Raw genomic sequence first — 21,158 nt, 5'->3', positions numbered from 1 at the left:
AGAGCCCCTTGGATCCCTGCTCCCTCTGTCAAAGCCTGCCCCACACCACAGCCCCCTGTGCAGCCCTGGGATGGTCACAGGACAAGGCTGAAATATCAATATCATGCACACAGAAAATACCCAGAATTTGAGAGCCTCCCCACAACTGTCCCGACATGACAGAAAAGGCAGAGTGGGATAGAAGCATTGACAATGGGAAGGAGAGGCAGATACAGATTTTTCAAAGCACTCTCAGACTTTTATCGTCCCTTTACTGAAACTTAAAGGGAGAGTCACCCTCTTCTCACAGCCTTCAGAGAATGATGGATTTATAATGTGTTTCAACATCTACAGGATGCTTAGAACTGTAGAATCATAGAATGGAGACCTTAAAGATTATCCAGTCCAACTCTCTGTCATGGGCAGGGAAACCTTCCACTATCCCAGGTTGCTCCAAGTCCCTTCCAACCTGGCCTTGGACAATTCCAGGGATCCAGGCCCAGCCACAGCTCCTCTGGGTAACCTGTGCCAGGCCCTCACCACCCTCACAGGCAAGAATTTCTTCAGATATCCACTGCTTTTGTAGGTTCCGGTGATTTCACTAATATTAACTCAAAGGACTTTGTACCTGGGAGGGATGTTTAAAATTGCAGTAGTAGACCAATGCTGAAATAGCACATCAGAGTTCATAGACCATCACACACTTTCTTCCTTGCCACTTAAAAAATGCCAAATGATATAATTGGCAAGCTTGTGTATTTACTGATTCAGCCCTGTAAATTGTTTACTTTGGTGAAATGAAGTCAATGACCAAGGAAGTCACCATCCCTGGAGGGATTTATAAGAGTGTAGATGTGGCACCTGGGGACATGGGTTAGTGGCTGGCTTGGCAGTGCTGGTTAATGGTCTTAAAGATCTTTTCCAACTTAAATGATTCCATGATTCTGTGATTCTTGGGTCTGAAACAGCCAGGAAAGGGTGCATCATGATGCAGCATGGTAGTACACACATTTCATGGAGTTCAGCTAAAATCTTGCACTTCTGAAATCATTAATCTCATTACTAATATGTATGTGGTAGAAAGCTACAGGAACAGACAAGAACTTTGCTAATGCTGCAATCACTTTTCTGTATACGGAATGGATTTCATACAAAACACCTGCTTGAGCAGCACTTTCAGAATTCTGGCTTGTGTGATTCTCAAGCAGAGGTACACTGCAGATGTCTGTAGAGGAATATTTTTCATGCACTGAATAGTTCATATTCTCCTACATTTTTCTTATGGGAGTTCCTAGTCCTTTTAGCCACCTTATCCCCTATCCATGACTAAAATAAGCCATTAAAATTAGGAAGTGCTGGTCAGCAGAGCAAGGAGCAGTATCCTCTGCTTCATGAATATCATATGCACATTAATGCTCACAGTGCTGCTGCCCATGTAAATCATTCAGATTACTTAGCTGATGTGAATTCTAGAGATGGCTAAGATGAAAACAAATGTGCTCTTTAAGTTTAACCATCTCTCTTAAAATTTGCTTATCTTGCTCACATTCCTATAGTTCAAAGGGCAGTGGAAAATTTCAGTACATGGCAATTACCATTCAATATTAATAGAAGGTGTTGAACTAAAGTCCTAAGCAATGAACCCAGAGGGAATACAAATTCCTTCCTCAAAAACTACTCGGGATTCTTCCACTATGCATTGGTGCATTTATACTTGTGCAATCTAACATTTGCTTTTAACAAAATTAAAGCTGGCATTTGACTGCACAGGGAATTGTAACTGGAAACCTAGCTAAATTATTATAACACTTGCCTAAACAGGTGGGTAATATTAAAGTCTGAAGTGTTACTGCTTTCAGAGACACAACTTTTGGGAAAAGCCCTTTACACATGTCAGACCAGCTTCTATATGCTCTTGTGCTTTATTTTTAGAGTAGCATTTGTTGTTGCATATTTTCTCACAGGCAGATATTTTCAGATATTTTTGTGTGTGTGTTGTGCCCAGCAAGACATTCTGCCCCTTACTTCCATCCAGCCACAAAGGTCACTGGGCCATCCAACACTCACAGGGACAGAACTCATTAGAGGGCTGGTTTGGGTCTCCTGGGATGTGAAATGGCACTTTCATACCCACCAGCCTGCACCTGGTCTCTCACTGCATCACTGGGTTCTAGCAGTCCCTTACATTAGGAAAAAAATCTGTCTTGGCCTCCCTCACTGCATTAATTTGAATCTTCAAATTAGGCCAGAGCATAAAATAATTCAAACTACCTAAGGTTTTCAGCTAAATATTTTAAGTTTCCCAAGTCCATTATTTTATTTACTCTTCAAAAATGCTGGAATCATATTAGGAAAAGATTCATCTGAATGGCAAGCAGAAATAATTACCCAGGCAGGTAAGCCTATAAAGCATTAAAATTTATCTTAATACAAAATAGAGGGTCTGGTTGTGGCAGTCTGCATATTTGTCTAACAGACATGTAACAGAGAAATTGTCCAAATGAGCTTAATAAATCTCTTTCTTATACTCACAAAAGACCACATACTCACTTCCATAATTCTATTAGAGTCTGCTCCTCTGAAGGAGATAAAAGAAGAGATAACCTCTCCATTCAGAATACAAAATAGCAATTGTTCAGCTGATGATTGGAATATTTCCAGTAGAAGAACTTAATTATGGAACAAAATTAGCTCAATCTGACCTTTTTAGAGAATAATGCAAAACTAAGTTTTTTGCAAATGTCTTCCTGGAATAACTGAAATAAGGAATAATTTACTTCCCTCTTTTTACAAGAGCAAAAGGTGGCAGAATATGATAGCAGTGTTCTTGGTGAGATGACAGTCCAAAGATAATAATGAGACAGTATGTGCAGAAAGAGATAATATATTTTAATAGACCAGCTGATAGTTTAAAAACAGAGAAGCTTTCAGACACACAAGACCTTTGCAGCAAGAGCAGGTTTCCCTCAGTGACTCAAAATTGCAAGCTTAATAACTAGATGGTGTAATGGTTGTGTCATAGGACTGCACCAAAATGTATGGCATCTATATCCATTACACACTGAAAGCTCCTCTTGGGATAAAGACAAAACCTATTGTCCCAATCTCTGCTTTATCTCTGTGATAAATAGGAATAAGTACCTGCACCCACAGACCAACAGGCTGGGGATGATGCTGGTGTTAAAGCATTTCCCTCCAGGTCTTTAGTTCCATGCATTTATCTGTATTGAGGCACTCCTCACTAGGAAAAGAAAAAAAAAAAAAACCAAAAAAAAACCAACCCACAAACTGGAAAGAAAAACCTTATCTGTTTTATCAGTCCCATCTCTGATTTCATGACATTCTGAATGCTCCCAAGCCATGCTGATACCACTGCATACAAGAAAAAAGGCATGAACAGGTGGTGATATTAACAGCCTTCTTATGGTTCTGAAAAATGAGATGGAAATGTTTCATGTCATGAAAGTCAACATCAATCATCATCCATCTTGTGCAGATATGGAAATCAGCCAGTGTGGTTCTTGCTGAGGAGGTGTGAGATATTTCTTTTGCATCAGAGCTGTTGCTCTGGACACAAGTCATAATTTGTTTAATATAGATGAATGAGGAGAATATAACTAACACTGCCTTCTTTCCCTTTTTTTTTTTTTTTTTTTTTTTTTTTTATTAAACTGAAAGCTCCCCCTCCTGGCACATTCCCTGAACTGAATGCAAGGTTCCTGACACCTACTTTTAGCAGGAGATTCATGAAGATTCTTTAAAAGTAGTATATTTATAGTCTCCCAAGGATTTCCTATTTCCCTGTCCAGCTATGAGACTTGATATAATGTGACACCAGGGGTTTGCCCTAAGGCTTTGTCTGTAATTTTAATCTGTTGCTTTTCCAGGCAAAGACTTATGGTTTCTACTTTGTTGCATATCATACAGAGTAAAGGAAACAACTTTTTCAGAAAGTTTGAGTGTTCACATTTGTGTTCAGAGTGATCAGTGTAGCTCAGCTATAATCACACCATCTAATTTCCTAATAAATGCCTTGGAATAATTCTGAGAAATCTCCTGGATCTCTTGGAAGGAATGCTGCAGCTCTGCTTGAGAGCAGATCCTGACCAGGCTCAGGGCATCTGAAAGGCAGAGAAAACAAAAAGGCAAAGAGGGATGTGTTTATGTCACAGTTTTGGTAACTGCTGTAACTGCTCTCATCTCATTGCTGCCTGTGCTAGGGACTGCCAGTCCCTCTAATCCCCTGAATCAGTGCTGGCACTTCTGTGCTTAATGTGATGAACTGATTTCTCACTGCATTTCCACAGCCATACACTCATGCAAAGAAAGAGGAAGGCTTTCCCAGCGTGTACAGCCAAAGGATCCTGTAGTTCCCATAAATTCCTACATTTTAATTTTGTTACAGTCCCTGGTACTATCCCTCAGCTCCAAGCAGGCTGGCAAAGGCAGTGACACTGGTTAGGGAGCTTTCATTAGATTTGCCATCGTATTCAAAGACATCATCTCCCTGTGTCCTTAAAAATTATCTATGGAGGACAGCATTTTACTGGAGCATGAAGCCAAGAAGGAATGTTCCTGTGCAGGCAGGACTGTGCTGGGGCCATGCTTTCACATAGCCATGCTCACCAGCCCCCTGGCCACACAGAGCAAAGTGAAGGAGGGTGAAGCAGAGTAAAATAACATCATCACGATCTCAGCTCAGTGCTGAGCTGTAACAGTAAAGTGAGAATGAATGAATAAATGAATTATAATTATGTCTTCCTTTTCTAGGCTTCTCCTGAATATCAAGGGGTATTTTCTTCTATGGAAGTGGTGTTACTTTGCTTTCTATGCAGTTAGGTAATAAACATGGCAGGTTTCAGTTGAAGAAGAGTGGATGTTTTAAAGTCTAGCATAGAGTAACAATTCACTACAGATACAATGAATGAAGCATGTCTATTAGACTTGGTACATTAGGTCTGGAAGTGGGAGAATTGCTGGCCTGGCACCTTATGCCACTTTCCTCTTCCCTCTCTGGTTACAAAAATCAGGATTGACCTACACAAACAAAGCTGCTCAGCTGCTGAGGCAGTGAGGCCAACGAGCTTCCAGTGCCATTTACAGCAAAGAAGGGCTGTCAGTTTAACTGTCTCTAAGCACAGGGCAGAACACCAAATGCAGGCTTGCCATTTGAAGCCAAATCAGAGTAATAATAAAGTGAAAAATGACACATTCATTATATCCATGAATATAGGTACACACATGCACCTATCTGTATTCTTTTTAAATCCTTGCTATACAGATATATATATACATACATGTGTCTTCTTAGAAATGTCTTAAAAGCTGCTTTTATTGTCATAATGAAAGAGCAGGACTCCTTTGAGAGCCATTTGTCTGCAAAACTACTGTAAACTTCCTTTGAGTAGGCTGTCTGCACTCAAGAGAGTTGAATCAGTAGAACTTTGACGAGACTAGAAGACCCACTGATATCTAATTAATGTGGAAATAATTGTTGTAATCGTTGCATTTCTCTACAAAGCATGTACTGAAAAGCACTTACACGATTTAGTGAGCATCAAATCAGTTTGATATGCAAATGGAGGTATGGACTACTTCATAATGCTGGTGGTATTTAAACATTTGTTTATTAAGCTGAGAAAATTCAAAATGTCAACAAATGGGGTCCAAAAGCGATGTCTTTTATCAACAGAGACTTTCTTCATGTTTTTACTGTACATCTTTTAGGCTCTAATGACAAGAGTAACAGCAATGCTAAATGTGAAGTGACTGCTGGGAGTAAAGTGTGGATCAGTTGCTCCAGCACCTGACACATTCCAACAGTTTTCCTCCAGGAATAAAAGGGAGCAGTTGTAGTGCTCTCCAGATTACCTCCAAGCTCCTACCTTTTTGGTTTTAAGGGGTCATGGAAACATTGACTTCATCCACTTCACGTAGATTCAATTAACTCAGGTTAATGGCTATGGGATGGAGCTCAGGGACCTGAGAGCTGCTCCCATTGTTCAGCCTGGCCTGTCCTGTGACATAAGCTGCATTTTTGGGTGGAGAAAAAAGTAAAAGACAATGAGTTGCCAGGGCAGGAGCAAAGAGTCCACAGGGAAGTGGATTCATTGCATCTCAAGCACATGCAAAGCTGCATCCAAGTACAGAAAAGCAACACAGACTTGATCAAATTATGTACAGATTATCTGTTTCCTAAACTTCTAGTCTTAAAATCAGTACAATCCACAAAAAGTCCTTGGGAGTAATAAGCTGTGACCTGTTCAGATTTAGATGAGTGTTTTACCTGGGATGTGTTTTTGCTACATATATTTATCATGGCCAAAAGAGTGGATATCAAATATATTTTATTTCAGAAGTGTAAAATTACAAATTCTTCCCAAGGACTGTGGAAAAGTATGTAGTTGTATGATATTGAATAGCATGCACTTCTGAAATCTTGGCAGGATCACTCAGAAGAACCCTTGCTAACCCCTTCTCTTTTTATTTACTTTGACAGGATTTCTGAGCACTGGGGACCAAGCAGCAAAAGGAAACTATGGCCTCCTTGATCTAATTCAAGCTTTGCGATGGACTAGTGAAAATATTGGGTTCTTTGGTGGTGACCCATTAAGAATAACTGTTTTTGGATCTGGGGCAGGCGGTTCATGCGTCAATCTCTTGACTTTATCCCATTATTCTGAAGGTAACCGTTGGAGCAATTCAACCAAAGGTATTATACAGGTTGCAAATTTTGACAATTTTGGTGTCTGCATGCCACCACCATTAGTACTATGTGATGTTCTGTATATTCTCTTTGTTTCTATGAACTGTTGAGTTCACCTCAGTATTAAGAAACTTTTTAAAGGCTGTACAAGCCTCCTTCTCCCTCAGCTCTTCTGTGCATGTTTAAATTTTGGGTCACTTTCTTCTTTTTCCTAGGGAGCTTTGTAGAAACACTTTATAGCAGACTTCTGAACGGCATTTTCTTGGTGCATCATTTTTGTCTCTTTTCTTTCCTACCTAAGGGTGTCTTTTTTGGAAAATCAGTCAGTCATGCTCACAGTAGATGAGGTCATCTATATTCAGACAGTTGTGAAAGGCGTGTTTAGTTTCTCCTGAGGAGCAGAATTTAAAGAAAACTAAAATGACAGAGTTTCTCTTTTCAGGCTAACAGCTGAATTGCTTAAAACTATTATTTTGTGTGAAGGAAACAAGTATCTAGTTCAGAAATCTTTTGTCTGAAACTGCATGGACTTCACTTGCTGTCATCTAATAAAAGAATGGGTGAACGTTTTGCATGCATGATCCAAAATTGTCAAAGCATCCAAGTTGCAAATGGACTTCCTTCTATATGTTTTTTTCCTATTCCATAACTAACACCTTTTCTCTCTAGTTGAGGCAGGTGGCAGGGAATTAAAATCATGCTGTTTGAGGCACCTAACTTATTCTTTCTATGATTTTTGCACCACAGTTTCACACAGTGTCTCTCATTTGCATGGCTCTTGCTTATTGATCATGTTACTTTTGTCTAACTCTTTTCACATATTTTTATCTGTATTAGTTTTATTGGGGACACCACACTGTGCCCTATGCATATAATCCTCCACTAATTTATATTGCTGTATCTCCATGGGGGACTAATAGGCTGGTCATAAAAACATAATTCTGCTGATATTAAAAGAGCTGCATTTCCCCAAAGTCATGTTACAAAGACCACTGAGATCAATAGAAGTGAGATTCCTTAGACCATGCCATTATGCTTTTTTAAATAAGAGAAAAATATAACTTCTACAAGAAGAGTCAAGTGGAAAATAAGACTGTGGTCTAAATTTAAGTCTATTTTCACAATTTAATTTTTAGTGTAATCTTTTTTTCTTCCATAACTACCTGAACTTACATAGGAGATATTTAAAAGAAGATGCTTGTAAAATCAAGATGTAAGCATTACCTCACTGCACGGTGACCTGAGGGTGTCAATGCACCATCTTCTTTCATCAGAGCTCTAAAAACCAACTTTCTCATTAAGGATTAACTCCAGGTTGAATGAGGATACCTGGTTTGTCTTCCCCTAGCTCTTTACTTTGTGTTAAAATCAATCTTCTTGGTGTAACATGACATCAATGCAAAATGCTACATTGACAATATTTGGACAGTCATGTGTTGCCTCTTATCAGCAAATAATACCCTGTCATATCCCAACACATGGCCAGAATTCTGCCAGGACCAGACCAGAATTTATTTGGGGAAAACTGAGGCACTTTGATGCCAACACAGCAGATCAGGGCATTTTAGAGGGGTCTGAAGAAGATTCAGTAAAAGCAAATTTTTGAGGATTTCTTTTAGAAGCAAACTCATGCTTTGATGAAATTTGGATTAAACAGAACAACTCACCACATTCCCATGTTATGTTTCATTTGGAGGTGGTTAAATCTGCCATTAAAAAAAAAAAAAAAAGAAAGAAAAAAGAAAATATAAATTGGTCAGGTTCAAATAAGTAGTTATTTCTTAACATTTCCAAACCCCCTTTTTGTTTCATGTTGTTTCACATTCACATATGAGAGATGGAGAAGGACTTTTAACAAAAGCATGCAGTGATAGGACAAGGAGGGTGGGCTTCAAACTGACAGAGGGCAGGGTTAGATCAGATATTATGAAGAAATTCTTCCCTCTGAGGATGGTGAGGCCCTGGCACAGGGTGCCCAGAGAAGCTGAGGCTGCCCCATCCCTGGAAGTGTCCAGGACCAGAGTTTGGACAGGGCTTGGAGCAACCTGGGATAGTGGAAGGTGTCCCTGTCCATGACAGGGCATGGAACGGGATGAGCTTTATGGTCCCTTCCAACCCAAACCTTTCTGGGATTCTGGGGTTCTATGATTATCAACCAGTCTCTCTCATAAGATGTAAATTCAGAAGCTCTCTTTGCTTCTGTCATCTCCCTCTGAAAGATTCCCTTGGCAGCTGAGAGGAAGAATTCAGCCTATTTCAAGGTGGAGCTGTTCACAGCCTCCCACCTGCAAGTGGGCAGAGTAGCACCCATCTTCACAAAGTGCTCTTAAAATACAGATGAATATATGCAAATTATTATTATTTACTGTGGTGAGACACTGAATAAGGGTCACAAAGCACTGTGGCCCATTGAACATTTAAATCTTCTTTCCATCAGTCTGAAGCCCATAATCTTCAGACATAGTAATAAGAATAAGAATAATACACATCATCAGATAAAAATGTAGTTCTCCATCCTGTGAGGTACAAATTTCTGCCACGAATTTTGTGACAGAATGAAAATAATTTTTCGTACTGTTCATTTTTCACCAAATGGTTTGAGTGGAGGAATAGCTCTGTCAGCATTCTTCAGCAAGGAGGGAAGTTTGGTTTCATTTCCTCAGATGGTTTTATCACCAAAGGACTTGACCACTTTTACTTAATCCAGCATCTGATGTTTATGTAGCACTTAGTAAGCCACAGTGTTTGTATCAGCATTTTCTTACACATAGCTTACACTTTCTGTCCTTGTTCAGACATGTTTAATAAAGCAATAAAGTTAGATTTACACGGTATGCAAAAACCCACACACATTATGAATTATCATGAACTACATTTTTGTGAAAATTCAGCTTTGTCATTTAGTTACATTTATTACAATGCCTGGATCCTCTGTGGTAATTCTACTGACTTTGAGCTGATTTATACTAGCTCAATATCTGACCTTATAAACATGCAAATATATTTTTAGCTGTTTATACCTCAAGCTCATTCTTATTTTTACTCATATCTTGCAAGAAAATATTATCTTGGATATGACTTCTCATAATTTTAAGAAGGGCCTGAGTTTACACATTTCATTCTCTATACCTACATAATTTGAAGAATTTTTTTATTGGGACCTAATACAATGATTTACATCATTGAATGATTTAAAAATTCCTGAGGAGCTTGTAAAATGTTTCCTGTCAGCAACAGATTCCAACTTATTTTTGAGTGTACAGGGTGTGGTGCTGCAACAGAAGCTATAAAAGCATTTCTGATTTGATTTAGAGGCTAGGGAGGTTCTTTTTATCAATAGAAATATGTTGCTTATCAACACAAAAGCCATCTTGTGTATAATTGGAATAAATTTCTGAGGTAAACTGAGAGCCCTGGCTCCAGTTCCTCTGGTGTGAGTATCCAGCTATTCATCAAGCACTGGAGCAAAGATTCCTGGTGGAACTGAGTGAGGCCAGGTGTCACGTTCAGTCCCTAAGTGACTCCACCAGAGATGGTGGAATGACTCCAGGAGTTCATCAGCACAAGTAAAACAAAATTTTGACCCATTTATCTTAAATCAGCATAACTTTTGAACACTACAGACCATTTTGCATTACCCAGAGTGACCTATAGGAGGTAGGGTCCAGTATAAAATATTTTCCAATAGTTTATGCAAAAGTTATGATACTGAAATAAAAATGAAAAAAACCCAAACTCCTCACAAAACAGAAAGGCCACCATTACCTAAATATTGTCAAAATACCTATTAAGTACTACCTAAATTACCTAAATATAGTTTCTGAGCAACATTTTACACAAGGTTCAGACTTATAATCTCTTTCAGAACCCAAGGTACCCTCCTCGAATGGAGTGGAAAAACACAAAGAAGCACAAGAAGTATCAAAGCAAGGATGGAGTTCTGATTACATTAAAGCCAATAGCAAAATAATTGCATTAATTCACTGACTACAAGAGGGTGAGGCTATCATCCAGGACATGTTTTAAAAATCCTTACAGAAGGGAGAGCAAAACATAAATTTTAACACATTTTGTTATTTCTTTGGGTAGAATTCCTGGTCCAGAGTGATGATTAAATCAGCATAAATTCAAGTTAAATGCACTGAAGACTTAGGGATTTACTGCAGGTTTATATGCAGTGCCAGATCATTCTCTCCCCCTTAACTGAATACCTGAACATATGTTTAAATATCTGAATTACAAAGCTAAACAGTGTAAAATACATCATTTCCCTTTTTATGTAAGTGTGATCAATATAAACCTGCCTTAAAAAAGCTCCTTACAAGAAAAGATTTTGACTTAGACACTTATAAATTTAATAGCTGCCTGGTACTTTCTCATCTATTACTCCAGAATATAAACTTTTGCAGTGATACACAATTTAAAAGCACTGCATCTTTCAAACCAAGTTTAATTCCAAAGAAAACATTAAAAAGTGTAATCGATTAATTTCACACATAGTTGTATGCATGCATGCTGACCATGGCTTGAACAATACCAAAAACTTCAACCCATTTCAGAGACTTGATGGTTTTTACTCCAACCTATACTTAATTTTAAGAATTTATTTAACCTGATAGTTTTGTCCTACATAAGGTAATGCCACTCTTTTTTTTTCTGAAAATCTGGACTATATTGAGGGAGAATCATTTGCTTTAGCACATACTGCATTTATTTTTTGCACATTACCTGTAGGTACAACAGCAGTCAGATCTCACCACCCTTATATTTAAGTGCTATTAAGATTCAGGTATCTCTTCTGTTAAAGTTTTCTATTGTTTCAAAGAACTCCTTTGAATCTTTCAAAGTCTGTGGCTGTTTCAAGGTCGCTTCAGTAGTTTTCAAATATTTCTCCCCACAGGACTTTTTCAAAGAGCAATAGCTCAAAGTGGAACAGCTCTCTCCAGCTGGGCAGTTAGCTTTCAGCCTGCAAAATATGCCAGGATGTTGGCTACAAAAGTTGGTTGCAACATGTCAGACACTGTAGAACTGGTGGAATGTCTGCAGAAGAAGCCTTACAGAGAACTTGTCGACCAGGACATCCAACCAGCAAGATACCACATAGCCTTTGGACCAGTAATCGACGGCGACGTGATACCGGACGACCCTCAGATCCTGATGGAGCAGGGAGAGTTCCTCAACTATGACATCATGCTGGGAGTTAACCAGGGGGAAGGGCTGAAGTTTGTTGAAAACATTGTGGATAGTGAAGATGGCATATCAGCCAGCGATTTTGACTTTGCGGTTTCTAATTTCGTCGATAACTTATACGGATACCCCGAAGGCAAAGATATATTGAGGGAAACTATTAAATTTATGTACACAGACTGGGCAGACCGGCACAACCCCGAGACCAGAAGGAAAACGCTGCTGGCTTTGTTCACTGATCACCAGTGGGTTGCACCAGCAGTGGCCACAGCAGATCTTCACTCAAATTTTGGATCGCCTACGTACTTCTATGCCTTCTACCATCATTGCCAGACAGATCAGGTACCTGCATGGGCAGATGCAGCCCATGGAGATGAGGTTCCTTACGTACTAGGAATCCCCATGATTGGTCCTACTGAGCTATTTCCTTGTAATTTCTCCAAAAATGATGTCATGCTAAGTGCAGTGGTGATGACGTACTGGACAAACTTTGCAAAGACTGGGTGAGTACCAGATAATGAATGGTCTTGTAGGCAAACTTTGGATGGAATGGTGCCTTCCATTTGTTATCTCCCTTGGGAATTCCTCTGTACTTGTAGGATGAATAAGAGAATTGAGAATTAAGAATTGACTTGGATATTTATGTTTACTGTAATGTCCCTTGGCTCACTTACATGTTTTTGGAAAAAGAGGGGAAAAATATCTTTGCAGACTTTCTGCGAGGAAATTTTAAAATATACACAAAACTAACTAAGGAAACTCTGGAAAAGTGTAAAACTAAGCATTTAACATGTGTAGAGATAAAACCAGCTACATTAGTACCTGCCTTTACCCTGCCACTGATACTTTCATTCCATGAGACAGAAAATTACATAAATATTGCTTCAAATAGAATACAGCTTATTTTAGTAGCACATTTTGTCTTAAATTCTCACTTCTGACCATAAAATATGTGGCTTTAAATTTGGAAAGTTTTGCCATTTTCATTAGTTCTTTTTTTTTCACTGGAGTTCAAAAACCTTTGTTACATTTGACTACTTATTTTTGACTATGTATTGCACTGAGTTGTGCCCTACCATGATCCTTCCCCTCTGGAAGGCCAAAGATGATTCAGAGGAACAGAAATGTAGAGCTGTATGAACTTTATCCTGCTAAAAACAAGAAAAAAAATCTTATGTTCTCTCTGGTGTCTCACAGACATTTGGCCATGTCACCACACCCCAGGCAATCTTCCCTCAGCAGCAAAAGATTTCACTGTGAGACACCAATATTTTGGAGAACCAGAAAAGTTGCTGAAGTCTGTGTAGAAGAAGGGTTCTTTTGTGTAATACTGTTTCCAATCAATATTATTAAGGCCTCTAATTTTAGGGAATAGCACTCTGCTCTGTCCAAAGGCAGTCTTAAACGTTTAGTATAAAATCTTAATTATGCTAATTTTATAATTCCATTTGAAATGCTTTGTAACACTGGACATATCTTTTTCTTTCAGTGACCCAAATCAACCAGTGCCGCAAGACACAAAATTCATCCACACAAAACCAAATCGTTTTGAAGAAGTAGCATGGACCAGATATTCTCAGAAAGACCAGCTGTATCTTCACATTGGATTAAAACCACGAGTTAAAGAACACTATAGGGCCAATAAAGTGAACCTTTGGTTGGAACTGGTACCTCATCTGCACAATCTTAACGACATTTCACAGTATACCTCTACCACAACTAAAGTGCCATCGACTGATAATACTTTCAGACCCACAAGGAAAAATTCTGTTTCAGTTACTTCAGCCTTTCCTACAGCCAAACAAGACGATCCCAAACAGCAGCCAAGCCCATTTTCAGTGGATCAAAGGGACTACTCAACAGAGTTGAGCGTTACTATTGCAGTTGGCGCATCTTTGCTGTTCCTGAACATTTTGGCCTTTGCAGCATTGTACTACAAAAAGGACAAGAGGAGACATGATGTCCACAGGAGATGTAGCCCACAACGTACCACTACCAATGATCTCACCCATGCACAAGAAGAGGAGATAATGTCCCTCCAAATGAAGCACACTGACTTGGATCATGAATGTGAGTCCATCCATCCACATGAGGTGGTTCTTAGGACCGCCTGTCCCCCAGACTACACGCTAGCTATGAGAAGGTCTCCTGATGATATCCCCTTAATGACACCCAACACCATCACAATGATCCCCAACACTATACCAGGGATTCAGCCCCTACACACATTCAACACATTTACTGGAGGACAGAACAATACTCTGCCCCATCCTCATCCCCACCCCCATTCACACTCAACAACCAGGGTATAGCCAGACAAGACGAAACAAACTTTTATTTTTTGATGGATTACAGTAGGTGATATTACTGAAGATTACTTGGCTTTCAACCAACAAGACTCTTACTATTTAAATATGGAGGAATATTATGTGAATATACATATCAAGAACATTTGGGGTTTTGAAAAAAATGAATTGTACATATATCAAATGAACTTAAGAAACAAACAAAACAAAAGAAAAAAAGAAACAAAAAAACAAAAAAACCCAACTGTTTGCAATTGCTTGAAGCAGTTGTCCTGAATGATACTTTTTCATTCACATTCAAGTATTAATTTTTTGAAGATTTAAGTTACATAATGGAATTAGGCATGTGCAACACAAACAGGAAAGAACTATGACTGAAAATTTTAAAAACCTATAAATATGCACAAGGGACACACTAATGGAATGTCAGATAATTTTCACCAATTTTTATTTGGACCTGTTTTCTTGTGTAGACCATATTTACATATTTGAATAAGTACACAAAGCACCAATGCTGTTAAGGCCTTAGAAAGGGGCTCATGCTGAAATCTGCCAGTCAGAGAAGTTTTACAGCCTGGCAGGTACAACATTATCACATAAGTGCTGTCAGTATAAAAGTTGTGGGAATAAAGGAAACTGGATATTTTTAGCACGATGTGCATGATAATTTATATGCTTGGTGGCTGTGCTGCTGATTAAGCCGTAATTAAAATTCTTCTCATCCCATTGGAGTTTTTAATAGAAGCTTTCTCCATCAATTGGCACAACCGAAAGAAGTTTTTTAAAGGGGCAAAAGTAATTACAGGAAAATATTTCATGGTAGCTTCCGAAAAAGAAGGGATTGCAACAGTTCTTAAAGGTATTTATGGCATTCTAGGTATACAGTGGTGGACCCTCACTGATATGAATCCCAGACAATAAAATGTATACTATTAATGTTCTTTTTCCTTTCCACCTAAATAATTTCTGACTTTGAAATAACTATAACTTTAATGGAATCTCCTTTGATGAAAGATTTATAATTTGCTGTGATTTAGTTTCAGAGTATTTTGTTCAAATTGATGAGGTAAAGTGTGTCCAAAAATTTAATTGCAATGACATTTTGCCATTTAAAATTGCCCCAATAATACCGCTCTGATTACACCTTTCAGTTTATTGTTTCAACTCATGTTGCATGTTACAAAGTTTACTTATAATACTTTAATATAATGTTAATTCCCTTTTTGCTATACATTAGCTTTGTCATTCCAATTAATTCTCTAGACCAGATGGCAAGAGTGTAGAAAAAGAGGGTATATGAGAACGGGGAGAGAGCCAACAACTGGAAATTTAAAAATCTGGATACTACATATGTTTGTGTGATTTGAAGTGAATGTTCTAAAATCACAAGAAATTTTTCATTCCCCTGTTGCTTTCCAGTAATTCTATACCATGGTCCTTTCAAAACGTTTGTATATGTAATCAGATGTACATTTATATAAAAGAAATAATTGAGATGGACTTAAGAGCACATCCCTGATAAATACTTTCTCTCTTACCTGTACTATATTTCTATTAGACTAAAGTTATGTGATTTTTTTTTACATTTTTTCAAATTACTAGCAATTTTGATAGTTTGTAAGATAATGCGAAGAACTTTCTCTGACAAACTAACTGCAGTAACAGAAACATTTCTTTTCAGTTACTCTTTTTCAAGAATGAAAGCTTATTACACACAAAAATTGTATACTACTTGATGGAAAATTACTTTGTATTTCTTGGCCATATTACTGGTCACTGAGTGAAATAAAGATAATCTGGATAACGAATATTATTCCAATGTTAAGAGACCTGATCTTTGCTCATTAAAGAGCTAAAATGTTTATTGCTGTTTTGTCATTTTTTAATGAAGTAATGGTAACTGTCTCAAATAAAGAGTAATATCTTAAGACCAGTCTGGTTTTTGAAGACATGAGGGTGCCTTCTACAATTAATAAAACTGCATATTTGTAGGCCAGCCCCACCACAGCTATTTCTTACAGAAATATTGACATTGTGACTGTCATCACATGCAAATCTCCTCCAAATTTCAGAAATGAGTTAAAAATGCAATATTGACACCAAAAAAAAAGGCAAGGAACAGGCCTAATTGAAATAAATCTGCAATATTCCATGATGAGAACAAAAATAAATCACCTGGGTTTTTTTGGGTGATTGAACTTTTATTATAAAAGATTGCTGAGAAGTTTAAAGTATGTTTGCTAACATCGAGCATAGACATTAAAAATAAAGCTGAAACCAAAATAAATACTGCAATTTCAGTTATTTTACATCCCTATTTAACAACAACAACAAAAAAAACCCCCAAAAAACAAAATAAAAAACCCCAAACATGTACTTAGTACTTGTTACAGTCCCCAGTTTCAAATTAAAGTCTTTTTGTAGAAGCATAAAAAATAGTCTTCAAAATCCAGGGCGGTCTGTGTGCAATTTCTGCCTGATGTGGTTGTGCTTTTAGACTGTGACCTGCCAATGTAAACCAATAAAAAGAATTGTCTGCCATCTGATAATTATTGTTTAATAAGAAGATTGTATTTTGCTATGTTGATGAAACAAAACAAAAAAAAAAATACAAAAATATTGATGGCCATAAAACAAGATATTAATGAAATATGATTTTATGTGCTTTTCTTAACTTTATCAAAACCAAAATAACTTTCTACTATAGTTTCTTTGTGGCCATATATCTATATATCTCTATATATACAGTATCTGGTAATTGTTTACTTTTATTAGTTACAAAATAAATGATTTAGGTAAACCAAGCATGACACTACACTTTATTTCTGTCAGCCAATAGTATTTAAAATGTGAAAGATGAAGGCAACAACACAAATTTTGTCACTCCTGTTTGAGAAAAAAAAAAGTCCATTCCTGTGATGCAGATACTGTGAATGATATTTTAGTGGCTACTTTATACTGATATTACAGCAGCTGGCTTTCCAAAAGTAAGATGGTGTCCCACGTTTTAACACAACATTGAGAAAGAGCAAGAGATGTTTTAAAGCTGAAACGAAAAGATAAGAAATGGTTTTGGAATATCTTCATGTGCTTCATGGAATATAAGTTTGTTCTTTTCAAAATATTTTATCTATTTGATTTGTTTGTCATGGTAGCATACACAAAAGCAAAATTGAGTGTGATATTTAATTTCTTGTATCATCCTTGGACCAGATTTCCAATAAAATTAGGATATCAGTCAGTCTTTGGAAGTTCAGTAAAAATATAAAGAGCCTGCATTTATTGATTTCACACTTTTGTAAATATGTTTGCAGACCTTTTTAAGAAAATGTATTCTACCATTTTGAGAAAAAAAAAATAACAATGGAATCATTGTCTCGTTTATCTATTGAAATTACAGGCAATATAATGTGCTGTGCTGACATTTCTAGGAGAAATAAAACCGATAAAAAACGCATTTTGCTCAATGGTATCTCAGTTGGTCGTACCTGGTGTTCTCCTCCCACGGAAGACTTGCAAGGCATGGATGAACTTCCTGGATAAAATCCTCCATAGGAAAATGTAGTTGTTATGTTTGTTGTCTGTACTAAACACGGATCCCTGTGTCACAAGTCTTTAATTATGGGATGTTTTTGTTACTCACACCCCCTGAAAACCGGATGAATAGAGGTCTAACAAATAAACATGTTACAGTTTTAAAGACACCACTGCACAGAAGATGCTGGAGTTTCTGTTGCCAACTTCACTAGGAGATGAAACAGCTGACTTCACAGGAAGCTGTCAAACATCATGCTACTCCTTTGATGTTTGGAAGTTGTTGCTTTTTCCCTGTGATGTTAGTTTAAAATATTGGCCTTTCCCCCCACCTTTTTTTTCTAGTACTGAACAGTTACAGATGGTCGCTTTTTAATGTAAGCGAACGTTAGATAATTTCATTTTTATTGTGAAAATGTGCTTCCAAATAAATTAGATTAATGGGAAATTCCCTTCAGAGGTTCGGTTATTTTTCATTCAAAGCTTTTGTCAAAATATCTGTTGCAGCAGTTCTGGTTTTTTTTTTTTTTTTTTCCCTCAGTCTGCAAGCTAAGAGACATTCTCCAAATAACATTAAAAACCTCTTTTTCTATTTGAAATAATAACACTATAAGTTTAAGATGCCCTCCTGAGGCCTCCAAGTAAATATGAACAATATGAAACATGGCAAATGAGCTTTTAATCTAAACATTCTTATTTGATTACGTTCTGGCACATCAATACATTTCTATGCAGACCAGAAAATTAGCAGCATTTGATAAGGTGTTCAAGAGAACTTTGCAGCAGAATTGATGAGTTCATCACCGGCCATGCACAAAGTCCCTTTTCTCTTAAGGTTCTGTTTATGCCACTGTATAATCAATTTCTTATATACAGGGTCAGTAAAACCTTAACTTTGTGAAATGGGAAATTGTTAGAACAAGGTAATGAACTTTATCTGGTGGAAAATGTTTAGAAAAAAACCTGCTGAGAGTCACCTAGGAGGTGTAGATTTTTATATGCAACATGGCTTCGTTCCTTTTGTTGATATTATAATTCTAAGTAATTTGTACACCTGGGAAACTATCATTTCTGTAATAAGCTTTAGTTTTGAAAAAGAATTTTGAGTATTGTATGTAAATAATGGATTAAAACCTGAGTATCATGACCCTTTGCAACTGGGATGAATGAAAAACCTCATAGAAGTGCAACAAACTTATACAAGCAAATTTTATACAGTCTCTTGAAACTTATTTTGTTTTCATTTGAAGACAAAAGTACCATCACAGCAGTAGAAGCTGTGTATTTGTTTCAGAAAATGCCTTCTTGTGTATATATGCATCTGTCTGCACATGCATACCCACATGCAGCCAATAAAGGAGATTTCAAAACATGAGACTAAGCAGGGAATTTTGCCTTTTGGCACCATTCAGAGGTGTGGAGGTAATGCCTGCCCCTCGTTCTGCATTCTCCAGTGTCACAGAGCAGCTGATAAGATGATGACAATGTTTTCAGCTCCAGCTGAATTAGTATTTATTGTGGGACCATTGGAATCAATGAAGCCCTGGCAATTGACACCAGCTATCGATCTGCTTCTGGACCTTTAATGTTCATCATGGCTCATCTCACTGTCCAGTTTTGCATATCTTCATGCACAGGAACACCCACTCACAGAAATTATTACAAGTACAACTATCCTGATTTATGAGCACTACCAGGCTTTAAAATGTGCTTTACAATATGCTTATGGATATTTGCGTGTAAGGCCAAAATTCAGGGGGAAAAAAGTCTTCTATATTTAAAAAAATAAAAAACTGAAGTTACATAGATGCAAAGAAAATATTAGTACCAGTTTGCAGCCTTAGCATGCTGTATAACTTTTATGTTAAAATCTATGTATAGAAAGGAACATTCAGTTCTTCCTGATCCTCAAATCTATATGTTGACCTATATGTCAAAGACAATGACACTTTACAGCAGTTGGAAGTCTGCTCTGTTCTTCTCCATTCTGGAAGGGAAGAGACAGACAACTGGGCCACATGTTGCTATAAATTCAGGACAGATTTTCTCTGTCATCTGAATTTTCTCCTCTCAATGTCAGCAAGGCCAGGCAACAGCATCTGTGAGCTGAGCTTTATAATGATGCCATTAAAAAAAAAAAAAGTGGAGTTTTTGAGCCTATAGGGATACCCAGGTTTTTGCTTTACAGCTATAAGAGCCAGCAACTTTTTTTCAGATGGAAGTTGATACTGCTGGCACTCAGATGTGATAATACCAGAGCTCAGTTAAAAAGAGGTTGGTGAAAGACTCTATGAGCTGGTAACACTTCAATTGCATTATTAAATGTACAAAAAAAGGGAACAAGATTTCATGTAGTGATTTTGTTCAGTTAGTGAGGAACTCAGGGAGCCTCACCAGACCTCCTGGGCAAGGAGGATAGAAAAGGAAATTCAGGGACTGCAAAGCAATTGTGGGCCAGACTCTGTGCAATACACTTGATTTTTACACTTGATAAATTTTCCCTAGAATAGAATGAGGAGTAGGGCAGAACCTTGTGGCCCGAGGCAGTTTGGGAGGGTGAGGTGTACGGTGTACCTGTTTCATCCAGTGCTTTGTAGGAACGACTTCAGCAGTAATTTTAAGCAATTAAGACCATACAAAAGGTTCTAGAAATAATGCATGGTTCATGTGACACCACATGCATTTTCAGAAAAAGCCGTGCAATATTTTACTGATTGGTGACAAATATGTGGTTGTATAGTGTTGGTTTTTCTACTTTTCATAAGGTTTCCCCTACATAGAGGTGATATTCAGCTGAACTAATGAATAAATTTTGCTCTTATTTGCATAGAAGTCTAGAGCAATTTCATGAAAAGTGAAAAGTGGGACCTTCACTATGGTAAATAACACTCAAAACCAATTACTCTTGGTCAGCTAGTAGAGATTCCCTTGTTCAATCACGTGCTTATTTTTTTATTTAACATCCATCAATTTGCCATAAACATATTTCTCTCTCCCCAGTTATTAACTGGAATAAGTGTACCTTGCTCTCCACAGAAGATGAAGATAACAGGAACCATTGGTTTCCTTTTTGCTGTCCAAGAGCAGAAAATAGAAGACAAATAACAAGCCAGGGTTTGGGGGCTGGGATTTGGGTTTTCAGTTTGCTTTGGTTTAGTTTGGTTTTTCTTTCTTATAGGCTATTTTGATTCTCTGAAGTCTAACCAGAAGCCAGCAAGAGATTCAACCTTAATTGCTTCAGCCAGGAACCTTTTGGGGCATTTTCCTTTTGCCTTGTCCAGGAGGAAAGAGCAGGGTAAAATTCATGAAAAGAGATTTCTCTGGAAAAGCAGTCCCAGCTGTACTTCTGAGATACACCATGGAAACATGAAACCACTCACAGATTTTGCTGTGTTTGACAGAAGAAGAAACATAAAATTTAATACAATATTGATAATAATGAATAA

General features: G+C 37.5%; 1 protein-coding gene across 9 annotated transcripts in view; it reads left to right on the top strand.

Moving 5' to 3' along the window:
* Window positions 1-17,635, top strand: part of NLGN1 (neuroligin 1) — a 378,384-nt gene extending 360,749 nt beyond the window's left edge. For 6 of the 9 annotated variants that reach the window (XM_077184130.1, XM_077184131.1, XM_077184137.1 and 3 more), the window contains 3 exons: window positions 6,479-6,691; window positions 11,586-12,375; window positions 13,362-17,635. In XM_077184130.1, the coding sequence (XP_077040245.1) occupies window positions 6,479-6,691; window positions 11,586-12,375; window positions 13,362-14,184 (1,826 nt within the window). In that variant the 3' untranslated portion in view covers window positions 14,185-17,635. The remainder of the gene's footprint in view (window positions 1-6,478; window positions 6,692-11,585; window positions 12,376-13,361) is intronic. The other 3 variants (XM_077184132.1, XM_077184136.1, XM_077184134.1) reach the window with 1 other exon arrangement.
* The last annotated feature ends 3,523 nt before the right edge of the window (window positions 17,636-21,158 follow it).

This window comes from Agelaius phoeniceus, chromosome 10, assembly GCF_051311805.1.
Source record: "Agelaius phoeniceus isolate bAgePho1 chromosome 10, bAgePho1.hap1, whole genome shotgun sequence".
In the NCBI taxonomy this organism is placed as follows: domain Eukaryota; kingdom Metazoa; phylum Chordata; class Aves; order Passeriformes; family Icteridae; genus Agelaius; species Agelaius phoeniceus.
The sequence above is the reverse complement of the archived record's forward strand: the minus strand, read 5'-3'. Positions and strand labels throughout refer to the sequence as shown.